General features: G+C 44.8%; 1 protein-coding gene across 1 annotated transcript in view; it reads left to right on the top strand.

Moving 5' to 3' along the window:
• The window catches only part of TMEM201 (transmembrane protein 201), a 293795-nt gene that overhangs the window by 156490 nt on the left and 124223 nt on the right, over positions 1-13082 (top strand). The window contains exon 7 of the mRNA XM_085609763.1: positions 6595-6806. Coding sequence (XP_085465889.1) covers positions 6595-6806 — 212 coding nt within the window. The remainder of the gene's footprint in view (positions 1-6594; positions 6807-13082) is intronic.

Genomic DNA, 13082 nt, shown 5'->3' on the forward strand with positions numbered 1-13082 from the left:
CACAATAACCCTGATCTGTATCCCTTCAGGCCATCACCACCTGATGATAACATTGGTTTTGCACAGCTTATTAATAGGGCTGCGCACTACCATGGGGTGGAACTACACACTGATCCCCTAGGAGAGACCTTCTTAGTGGAAACATTCGCACCCTCACAAAAATCCACCCACACCCTGCCCATGCTAAAAGGCATGTTAAAACACGCTACCGAAGTATTCAAAGACCCTGTTAGAGCCTGAATACTTACACCAAGGGTGGATAAAAAATATAAGGCAGCTCCCACAGACCCACTGTATATCGAAGGCCAGGTACCCTTAGACTCTGTTGTTGTATCTAACACACGCAAGAGAGCTAATTCCCAAACTCCAGGCGACGCCCCTCCTCCTGACCAGCGTCACAGGCTGCTAACCATTGGCGCACTGCCAATGCTCAAGCTCTCTTAGCGCGCTACAACAGAGCGCATTATAATGAGCTGGAAAGACTAATTCAGCACTTACCAGAGGAACACAAAAAGAAGGCCAATGATCTCATTCAAGAGGGCAAACTTATAACGAACACCTCCATAAAATGTGCCCTAGATGCGGCTGATACAGCTTCTCGTGTCATTAGCACCAGCATATTACTGCGTAGGAACGCTTTGCTTCGAATCTCCGGATTCAAGCAAGAAGTTCAAACCACCCTTCGATCAAGAGCATCTTTTTGGACCTACAGTCGATACTTCATTGGAGAAAATGAAGAAAGATACCAAGACTGCTAAGACCATCGGGGCCTTGCAACTACCTTCCAACAGGGGTTCCTTTCGCCGCTCCTTTTACAGGGGTGGCTCCAAAACAGTGGCTTTGGAAAATCCCTCCTCCGCTTCCAAAAGCCCCAATCAATCTACCTCCTCCAGAGAATATTTTCAGGCAGGATACAGAGGGAACAATAATGGGAGAAGAGCCCAGGGGTAACACCCGCAATTCCGCTACCACCAAGCTGTGACTTCCCTACACTACCCCCCGACCATTCCACTTATGTCGGGGACGTCTCTCACAGTTCCTACCTGTCTGGAATTCCATCACAACAGACAAGTGGGTAAGACAAATTATCCAGTATGGTTATTGCCTATAACTATCCTCCAGTCCCCAAAATATCCCTCCCAGGCAACATCCAATGTCATCTGAACCCCCTAAAACAAGAGGTTCTCTACCTTTTACAACAACATACAATAGAACCCGTCCCCTTGCCTCATCAGGGCAAAAGGGTTTACTCCCTATATTTCCTAATTCCAAAAAAGGACGGCTCTCTCAGGCCAATACTGGACCTCAGACCACTAAACCTCTATATTCAGTCAGATCACTTCCACATGGTCACCCTCCAACAGGACGCCTACTTCCATATTCCCATTCATCCAGCTCACAGAAAATATCTACGGCTCCTGGTGGACGGTCAACACTACCAGTTCAAAGTCCTCCCGTTTGGAGTGACCACAGCACCCAGAGTCTTCACCAAGTGCCTCACAGTAGTTGCAACTCACTTAAGACCATGCATTCACGTGTTCCCTTATCTGGACGACTGGCTCATAAAAGCCAAGTCACACAGCAGCTGCGTTCACCACACCCACAGAACAATTCAGTTGCTTCACGACGTGGGATTCACCGTGAATTTCACCAAGTCCCACCTCCAACCATCCAACACACAAATGTATCTAGGAACTACAGTAGACACTTCCAAAGCTCTAGCATACCCCAACCCAGTCAGAATACACAACATACAGGCTCTAATATCACAATTTCAGCCTCAACACTCATTACCAGCTCGAGTGTTCATGCAATTAATCAGGATTTTGGCCTCTTGCATTCTAATCGTCCCTTATGCAAGACTCCACATGTGTCCTCTACAGGAATGCTTAGCACATCAATGGAACCAGGCTCAAGGTCAGCTAACAGATCTCTTGTTGGACAGCCGCATATATCTTTCTCTGCACTGGTGGAACACACAAAACCTTTCCAAAGGGCGGCCGTTCCTCGACCCGGTTTCACAGATCATGCTAACAGACGCATCGCTCACTGGCTGGGGAGCTCATCTTCAAAACCATACCATTCAAGGCATATGGACTACACAACAAAAACCATTCCACATAAACCACCTGGAATTACCGGCAAATTTTCTGGCATTAAAATCCTTTCAACTCCATATAGTAGGCAAAGCTGTCTTAGTCCGTATGGACAACATGACAGCAATGTACTACATACAAAAGCAGGGAGGAACACTCTCTACAGCTTTCACACTTAGCTCAACGCATATGGAAATGGGCCATTCCACAAAATATATATCTCCTTGCAGAACACCTCCCAGGAGTACACAATCAAATCGCAGATCTGCTCAGTCGTCAACAACAGATCCTCGAATGGGAACTTCTTCTTCCATGCTTTCAAATATGGGGCTACCCAGAAATAGATCTGTTCGCCACACATCAAAACGCAAAATGCCCATATTTCGCGTCTAGGTATCCACACCCATTGTCCACAGGCAATGCGATATGGATGAACTGGCCAGGGAAATTTGCTTGCGCTTTTCCGCCTCTCCCACTCATTCCATGAGTGGTTCAGAAGCTCAAACAGCATTCCCTGACACTAATCCTGGTTGCTCCCACATGGGCTCCACAACCCTGTTAGAAATGTCAGTAGTTACTCAGCAAAAACTACACCTTTCACCCAAGCTTCTCACTCGGAACCATGGAGAGATAAGGCATCCAGATCCCAGTCAACTCAACCTTGCGATCTGGCACCTGAAGTATTAGAGTTTGGCTACCGTAATCTCCCGCCAGACTACATGAACGTCCTTAAAGAGGCTAGACGTCCTACTACCAGAGCTTGCTACGTAGCAAAGTGGAAACTGTTTGTAATTTACTGTACAAACAATCAAATCAATCTACTAGATGCTTCCATTCAAAACATTATCTGCGATCTGTTGCACCTACAACGCTGTAACCCTAGCATATACATCTATAAGACTACATCTAGCTGCAACAGCAGCGTATCTAAAAAACAGACAACTCTTGTCTTTGTTTCGAGTACCCGCTATTAAAGCTTTTATGGAGGGACTTTAAAGAATAATTCCCCCTAAAGTTCCACCCTCTCCAGTGTGGAATCTTAATATTGTCCTTACAAGGCTCATGGGCCCACCATTTGAACCTCTGCACAAATGTGAATTACAGTTCCTCACTTGGAAAGTGGCCTTCCTTATAGCCATCACATCTCTTAGAATAGTGAGTGAGCTTCAGACACTAACTATACAAGAACCATTTTTGCAAATTCATCACAACAAATGGGTTCTCAGGACTAATCCAAAATCTTTACCTAAAGTTGTTTCTGCCTTTCACCTTAACCAGTCTGTTGAACTACCAGTATTTTCCCCTCAACCAGACTCAGTGGCAGAAAGGGCTTTTCATAAGCTGGACGTTAAAAGGGCACTACTCTATTACATTGAAAGAACTAAATCCCTTCGAAAGACTAAACAACTTTGTTGCTTTCTCCCCACCTCTTAAAGGCAATCCCATTTCAAAAGCAGGTATTGCACGGTGGATTGTTAATTGCATAAAAATATGCTACTTTAAAGCCGGGCGTATATTAACCATTCCCCCTAGCTGTCTTAAGAAAACGTTTTCAAACCACTGCAACAGATACAGGTTAGCCACCGCCACAAACAAAACTGATGTATAGTCTATGCAAAGTATATCATCTACAGCTCATATGCCTTGAATGGAAAATGCTACTTACCAGTATGCATCTGTTCTTGGCATGTAGAGCTGTAGATTCGTATACGCCCACCCGCCTCCCCAGGTACCTATATCTGTTGCAGTGTTATCTTACTTAGATACATCACACATCGACATCTCTTTCTATTTCTTACTAACTCCATCACCCTTTATGGCAAAAACAATCTGGGGATGGAGTCGATGCCCATGAGCACTATCATCGTAAGGAGGAGTCACCTAGCTCGTGACTACAAAGACTTCTTCGAACAAAAACAAACTGCAGATATCCGAGCCCAAAACCAGATGGCGATCTATGCAAAGTATATGAATCTACAGCTCTACATGCCAAGAACTTATGCATACTGGTAAGTCGCATTTCCCTTACATTGTGTAAGTTCTTGGTGCTTCAGAGCTCCTTGGTTATTTAATGCAGTTATGTATTTTCCAGTATGGTAGTTTTAATGTTTTTTCCAATTTCAAAGAAAGAAAACCGTGTGTAGGTAGCATTGTTGCACTACATATTACTGATTTTATTTTGGGTTGGATTTTTAATGTGTTTTTATTAAAAGATAAACGTGAAACAAAATGAGGTGGTCAGATAGACTTTTTTTTTTTAGTAATGAAGAATTCAAGATTTAATATTCTGTGTATCAGAATCCTGCAAATTAGCAGAAATGTTTGGGATTTCTCAAATGTAATAAAGATTTTGATGCTGGAGAACTTCTGTCACAGATAAGTACATTTTTCAATACTGTTGGCACACATTTCTGAACTATTGCTGGTATCTTTATTTTTTTAAACAAATATTTCAGATGAAGTTACATCAATGTGAACAGTAACAGAAACAGCGTTCTTTATCTGCTGGATAGCTCAGCATATTCTACTTTTCCGACATCTTTAATTCATATTTTTAACCGTTTCAGATCATCGGATCTAGCTCCATTCTTCTGTTTCCTAGCTGTAAAAAAGATCAAATTATTTCTGTGAGCACTGTGGTTATAAACTCGTAACAGTGGCTTAGTTTATCACGCAAACCTACCTAATCCATTTGCCTGGTGGAAAGACCTACAATGCCATCCTTCTAGCCTTTTCTGCTTGTTAGTATTGACAAAAAAATGAAAGGTTGCTGGCTAGCAGTAGCTCTAGTATGATTCCCATGGTGTCCTATTCAATTGGTCACTGCCAAGGATGGCTCATTAAGGTACTTGTTGGAGCAGGCAGCTGTGCCTGCTCAATAAAACAAAACTGTGGAATTGTAGAATACTTCCGGAGGATGGATGCCACTGGTATTGGACAGCGCAAGGAAAGGGGGAGGGGGGGGGGGGGGGTTGCACCAAATGTTTCCAAATATGGACTGTAGGTCACTGAAAGAAAATATCCATTGTCTGCATCCCCTGGTATCCCTTTTTTTTAGTTTTGTAAAAATCTATTTAAATAACCAACGCACGTTTGCTGCTTCTGCCACCTTGAGTCCCGTGATTCGCAAGATCTAGCAATGATGGGACACTAGCTGGTTACACTATCAGATGGTTTTTGTCTTCAGTTTGTGAATCTTTCCACATAATAAATTGTTTATCCTTTTGGCGTTAAAAATCTTTTATGATGTCCTTTCTAATTCTTTTCCCTTCGGACTCCTCTATGATTGGAGCTTTATCATATGTCTGCTTGCCTTTCATTCTTCTTTGCATCTATCACATCATGGAATGTAGGATTTAAAATGAATGCGCCAAAAATTTGGGGGTAGTTCTGCTGCTGTTTGACAGTTTTCTCTGCTGGATGCATCGCCTTTTCTTATGAAGTGGTCCGATAATGCTCTGCTATGGCAGGAGCGGATTGTTATTCACCGAATTTGTCCATTTGCTGTTATCTTTATGAAGCAAAAGAACTTGTCTGATTGGATGCCTAGACAGCGTACACATGCCTTTCTGGATTGCCCTAAAACCATACATGTATATTTGCCAAATGTGATTAAGGAGTTTACCAGTCATCCTTCCAAATGAGATTGTGTGTCCAGGATTATCTTCAATATATTGTCAAGAATCTGTGAGTTCCGTCTCAGATTGAGTAGAGCAAGATTCTTGATTTTGCCAGAGTCCTGTAGACCTGCATTTGCTTTGAGTGTCTGAATTGCAAACTTGGCAGGTGAGAGGATCCAGAAGGAAATGTGCAAAACTCTCCAAGTATAGACTTAATCTGCGTTTAGAGAATTGATAAATGCCAACACTTTTCATGTTCTCTGTGGCCACAAGGATATTGCCTCTTTCAAGGGGTTGTGTCCACTCGTACTGTGCAGGTAAGTGAGCTTTATTTTAATATACCTTGAGAGCAGGAATTGGAACGCCTCCTTTACTCCTCTCATAATGCTTTGTTGCACTTGGCACCAAAACCATTGGATGTAATTCCTGTTTTGGGAGAAACTGGTGTTTAAAAATGTCATTCTATGTAAAGATCACAGTGAGCGTGAGTGGGACCACTCATGGGATATAGTCAAGCTGCCCATCATTTCAGTCTCCTTTTCTACCCTCCTCCATAGTGTCCTGTGCACAGCGGCATGCAGGGGTTTCTGCGATATTATGTAGTGATCAGTTAGTCTGTGATATGATGACGTAGCAACTGCTTTCCTGGGCTCTTTTCTGCTATGGGTGGGTAGCTAAGGGGGGTAGTCCCAAATTTATTTTTATTTATTAGATTTATTTACCTTTTAGTGCCCATGGTACAGTGTCTATGGACAAACCTCAGCAGCTGTCTTGGAAAGGTGAGGTTTCTGTGCTTGAGACTTCAGCTGCATAGATGCCCACTTGTGGTTTCCAATGGGTAACATCTGTTGTGTTGAGCCAGTCTCTTCATTTTGCAGGTTTCTCTCTGGTGATTCATTGACCCCATTTCAAAATACTGTTCCAGTGGATTCCTCTGATCCATTGCAGTTTCTGCTGACTCCTCCTAGCATGCTCCAGATGATGAACCAGAACGTTTACCGCACCTCACGGCGATCTTCCCCTTCCTCTCTTCGTGGACGCTTGAATAGGGCGCTTTCTCTTGGCACCATCCCATCTCTGGCCAGAGCAGGTATGCATCAAAGTGTCTTGTAAGATATGGGAATGTTGATACTTCAATGAGGTGATGTTGGTCTCTTCTGTTGCCAAAGTGGGAAGAAGGTATTTATTCTGTTCTCACAAAAAAGGTTATGCATTTCAGAGCAGATTTTGAGTCATTTAATTATGGTAGCCATTTTCCTTTAGTAACTTAATTTGTTACGACATTTTCAAAATTCTTAAGTTAGTTTTGCACTATAATTGTTTATCTGACCCGAATGTAAAATAAATAAATCTGACACCCCCCGCCCCACCCTGGGTCCCAGCCCACACGTTCAGAAAGCTCCGTTATAGAATAATAGAAAATGATGGTGCTCTCACACGTCTTCTCTGAACTATCCATTTGTTTTTTAATCCTGTTATTCCCATAGTGTAAGCTTTCTTGCTTTTTTGATTTTTGGTTATCCCAGTTTGAGAGTGCAGTTGTGATAACACTGGCAACCTTTCTATTCTTGATGTGATAACATTTGGGTAATCGATTAAGAAGCACCCTACCTTTATATAGGCCTCCAGCTGTTGGACTTCACCACACTTAAGGTAAAGGGTGTTGCGTTAGAGGCCAGAGTATTGGGCTGCATTGTAAAGAGCCCATGACAATGACATGCCTTTGTATGTCCTTCCTGACAACCAAATGAGTCCTGAAAGCCAATTGTCACTAATTCAGCCATTTCTTTGCGGCTGGAGAGGCCCAAGGACTTGGCCGTAGCCCACTCTAGAGCAGAGTCCGCTTTGTCGCCAAAAAGGCGACGGCCATTAAAGGGCATGTCCCTGAGGGTATTCTGGACATCCCCAGAAAAGCCAATCGATCTCATCCAGGTATAGCGTTGAAGGGCTACCAACGTGGAAATCGTCCTGCCTAGAGTCGGCGGTATCCAGCCCACAACGGATGGTAAACTTTGCTGCATCCCTCCCGGCGGCAACAGCCTGGGAGAGCACTGTCCGGGCCCCCTCCGGACACTGAGGGAGCACTTGCGCAACCATGTCTCACACAGAGTGGGAATAACAGCACAATATACGTGGAAAAAAAGTAAAAACAAACACACTCAGTTTTGTTGATGAATTCAAAGTGTAGAACAAAGTGGGTGGTGCTGGTGGGTTAATCCTCCTGAGAGAAAGGATGAATATAATTAATTAGTAGCGCTATCCTCCGTAGAGGGGCGTCCCCCATTCGCACTCAAAGCAAAGTAATTCAAATTTGATTAAGTTTCATGACCAATTTTGATTGATGTTGTCCAAATCATTCACATTTTAACTTTTCTCTTTTTCTTCAAAAAAGTTCAATCCGTATTTGTATAATCCATACGTAATTGTGTAATCCAAAATCATCAAAATGTATTATTGCACACAAGTTTGTTTCACAGAATCTCCCACACGTGACTCTCGAAAATGGGGGACGCCCCTCTACAGAGGATAGCGCTACTATTGAATTACACTCATCCTTTGTCTCAGGAGGATTAACCCACCAGCACCACCCACTTTGTTCTACACTTTGAATTCATCAACAAAACTGAGTGCCTTTGTTTTCACTTTTTTTCCACATATATTGTGCCGTTATTCCCACTCTGTGTGGGACATGGTTGCGCAAGTTCTCTCCCAGGCTGTTGCCGCCGGGAGGGATGCGCCAGACCTGCCGCCGGAGAAGGCCTAGGCCCCACAACCGAGTCCGCGGGGCCCGAAGGCGCGCCGGCATGTTCGGGCTGCCTAAATATGGCGTACATCGCCTCGTAAAATTTACGAAGCTGGGCAGGAGTCGCTCTGGGTCCCGGGAAGGGAGGGAAACTCTGAGTCGGCTCTTCAGGCTCCGCACGTGAAGCCGCGAGAGGGGCACCGCCCGCATCCATAGTCGCGTCAGCCGACCTACGGGGAGAAGTCGAAGAGTGACGATGCTTCTTCGACTTCTTCTTGTGCTTCGACTTACCTGACTTCGAGTGTGAAGACTCCCGGGACCACCTTCGCGACCGGGACCTCGAACAGCGCAGAGCCGACTGCCGGCGATCAAGAAGCTTTCGTAACCGCTCCCGCAAAGCCTTCGGAGCCATGCACCGGCAGTCAGAACACGACTTGGGGTCTTGGTTGCGCTCCAGGCAAATGCGGCACACGTGGTGCGGATCCATAACCGACATCAGTCGAGAACAGGAACTGCAAGCCTTGAAGCCGGGCATCTCTACGTGCACCAGGAGTCGTAGGACTGAAAAAGATGTCGACAAATGTTGCTCAAAAAGTGACTGGAGGTACCGCTCTCTACAGATCTGCGTTGGCTGGTGCGGAAAATGAGAGAACTGACGTTGGCGTGCGAGGGCGCCATCTAAGTAGGTACCTCGACATCATCCCGGCGACCACGACACCAACGACAAACGCGGAGCCGACCAACGCCACCTTTCGACGCGCAGAGGTACTGTTGACTAAAGCACTTTCCGGATCCTGTCTGATGCCTGGGGGTATTTCTAGGGTAAGGAATCTACAACTAACAAATGTTTCTTACAGATATATTGTTGCCGAAGGTAAGTAACTTGTTCTTTAGGGGGACCCAACCAGTGTCCACCACCCTGCCCTATAAGGACATGTGGCTCCATCATTCTTTTCATATTAAATACAGCTTCAGTCATTACCTGAGGTGTTAGTTCCAGAGTGACCCTGGAATAGCAATATGAATTCACAGTACGCCTGAAAATCCTTCACCCATTTCTTTAGTAACACACTAGCCTCAGTGAAAAGAATGTGAACAACAGCCAATGAGTTGTTCAATCCTACCCCTACCAGAGGCCAGATGACCTCTGATTTCTGCATCACATTACATGAAAGGGGAGCTCCAGAGCTTTGTTTTCCCTGAAAACCGATAAGCCTACTGTATTCATACAAATCTCAGTTTCTTCTGAAATAACCTTTCTAAGTGCTTTGTGTACTACTCCTGCTGTTACTTCCTTGATCTGGATAACTTGTAAACGTGGCAAATTGGAGTGTATTTAAGGCCTGTGATACCTGTGCAATTCAAATAATATCTATCTCCTGCTTTTAGCTGAGCCGTAAGAGTCTTAGAAAAAAAACCTGGAGAAAAGTATTGGCCAAAACCACATGGGTATGCTCCTCTGGCTTCAGAAAATCCAAGCCAATGAGGCCCATTCCTTGTGGTATTAGTCTGTACAGAGTACTTCTCCTAGGTAGGACAAACTGGCATATAAAGGCTCAGAATTCTCCATAATGTTGAAGGCTTTACGAGAAATGTGTACCTATTTCATATAAACCTCTTACCAAAATTAGAGTCCTCCCTCCGATATCTCTTCCTCATCACAACGTGAGTTAAAGTAGAAATATTCTCTGTCAAATCCCTCTTTCACAATGCCCTTGACCTACTCGTCCATGCGTCAACTGTCCACTCTCCAGCCTTCGCAAAAAAATACCTTGTTGACTATCCTGCTGCAAGTGAAACGTTAACCATCAAACACAAGTCCACAGCCGCATAGGCAAGTGCTTTTTATGGTTTGGTGTTTACATTGCCATAAAATCGCGCCAAAATCATCTGTGATCCCTTCAATATCTGTTTTATGCAAGCAAAATCAATTGGTAGCAGTCTTGATCTGCTTCAGGTCAAACAAGCGATATGTCGACATTTTGACTTAGTTATCATACTACGGGTCTCTTCTGATAGAGACTTTTAGATGCAGATTCCTCACCTTCTGACTATTCCCCAGGCATCGGACTGGATCCGGAAACTTTTCAGCAGTGCCTTGGTGTGCCAGTTGGTGGCTCCGCACTGACGTGCAGGGCCTATATAGGCACCACTCCTGCACGCTGACATAGGTACTTTTCTTTCCATACTATAGGAAGTGTATCCAGAGTACCTTCTTGTCTCTTTGGGATTACCTTTTCAATTTGTGTAAAACCATATCCACAGGAGATGTCACCTTACAAAACTGCAGGTTTTAAACCATGAAGGGACCATCTCAAACAAATGTCTGACAAACCCTCATCAGGTTTACATTTGGTTGAGTTACAACTCTAATGCCTGCAGCAATTGAAGACTGTGTGACGGGACCACCCCAAGTTGAAAGTTCGATACCGATCCAAATCCAGAATTTGCAGGAGTCATTCCAGAACTCTGTCTTTGCCTTGATCAGTGTTGTCGGGTACATTGAAGAAAAAGTACAAGAAGGCCAAGCAGAACTAAACCCCTCCTCGCCACTCTCGCTTTCCTGTGAGGACAGCTCTATAATTTTTGTTCTCGCTTCCAAAGTCAGTCTGTCAGATCCTATCCCACAGCTTGTTACAGCACAACCAAAGTTTCTGTGGCCATCTGCCATGCAAGAGGCCGTGCTCGGATTCTTCAGATCCTTGCAGGCTCCCCTGGCACGCCTTTGGGCCACATGGGGCCACGAGACCCGTCATGTAAGACACCGCCGGCCAGTTCGCCCTCTGCACCGGTTAGACCCTCCTGACCCATCGTGGTGCCACTTCCGGCTCCAATTCTGACTCTACCTCTGACGCCAAGGTCAATGTTGGTTGGCACTTAGACGCTAGTACTTTATTCTATTGATGCCTGAAGACTAGGCCTATTGTTCTGAGTCCGTGCCAGTCCGACCTCAACTGAGGTCCCGCCTCCCGCTGTCGAGGCGCAACTTCGTCCATCTGAGCCTTCACAAGGGAAAATGCTAACTCTGCATTACCTGTACAGATTTGGATAATCATGACTACGTGGGTTATGAGATTGAGAAGCCATACCATGAGGAGAATTCTTACAACTAGTTACAAGAGGCTGGTGGCCTAGACATCTCCCCTGAGTCGGTGCTTCTCTCACCCCCTAGTTCTGCCACTGAAGAGTGTGCTTCTTACAAAATGGGAATGTGTAGGCTGCTAAAGTCATTGAACTGCTGCTCCCCAACTTAGCAGTCAAGACCAATATTCTTACAGAGGTCCTTCACTCAGGGAAAGCATTCACTGTGCCCCTCTTAACTTTTAACGAGGCCCTTACAGACGCTTTTGTTACTTTGTTGGGAGCCCTCCACCAGGCAATCTGGCGTTTCTATCTCCCCACCAATCCCCCTGCAAGTTTGATGGTGCAGCTGTCTGCTAGCAAAACTAACTCCAACACGTTCCTAACAATTACCCGCCCCCACCCCACCCCCAAAAAGGAGTTTAAATGGGTAGACACACTCAGAAAAAGGGTATTCTGGACCACCAGCTTGGTGCTATAATCTGTGAATGCCAATATTCCTAAATTTCACGTTGATTGTTTCCGGTATGATATATATATTTTTTTAACCAACCAAAAAATCTGTGAAAGCAATCCTGATAATTGTTATAGAGAAACAATCATTTATTGCCACAATTGTCCCAAGACTTGATAAAAGTACAAGATGCAGACACCACCCTAGTATGTCTCATGGGACACCCAAGGCCCAGTTCATTTGTTTGGTAAGAGTATTCTCCGTAGTAGCCACATTTATGAGAGCCATACTCCATAGCCATCTTGGGGAGGTACAACTTCCAAATTTGTCTGACATTTCAACATATATTGACCTATTACAAGAGGTCAAGCTATCCTCCGAGGGCAAAAGAGGTTCTGCGGCTACAGTTGACTTGGACATTGATGTTGCTAACATGAGCTTCGGTCATGGATGGCTCCATGCAACATACTCCAGTCCAGAAATCCAAAGGCAATTGTCGCTATGCCTGTCGATGTAGACTCATTATTTGGAAAACATATCGGCCAGATTCGCCCACTCGTAAAGACCAATACAAATACTGCCTGATCCTTTGCAGTGCTACAGCAAGGGGGGCATTCAGCTCTTTCAAGGCATGAGAGTGAGGAGTTGGCCACAGTGTTATGAATGATTTTGGGAATGTCACTACCAACTTGAATCACAAAGTTTCTATAGGCATCAACATCCTAGAGATCGGTATCGGTGGCAATGTGCACCCATCCACAATCAAAGCTCAAAAGAGCGAATCCAAGACCCACAATGTTAGGCGCAGCAATTGGCTCTTGACACCAACTCGCATCAATGATGTTCTTGGAGTCATGGCCCATGGACCGGAGGATATCTGCTTTCTGGAACAATTGGGCAAAAACAACATTGGACAAATGGGCCCCACATCTGATCAAATATGCCCTTGTGGAAAGGCTGTGTGGTCTTGACCGGGGAAGAACATGCGCATCAAGTCTAGAACTGAGGGCTCTTGGATGGAGGCAACACTCCTACTTAGCCTGCATGGAAGGTTAATTCTTGGTGATAAAGACTGTAAACAGAACTTC

Source organism: Triturus cristatus, chromosome 1_2 (assembly GCF_964204655.1).
Source record: "Triturus cristatus chromosome 1_2, aTriCri1.1, whole genome shotgun sequence".
Classification (NCBI taxonomy): Eukaryota; Metazoa; Chordata; class Amphibia; order Caudata; family Salamandridae; genus Triturus; species Triturus cristatus.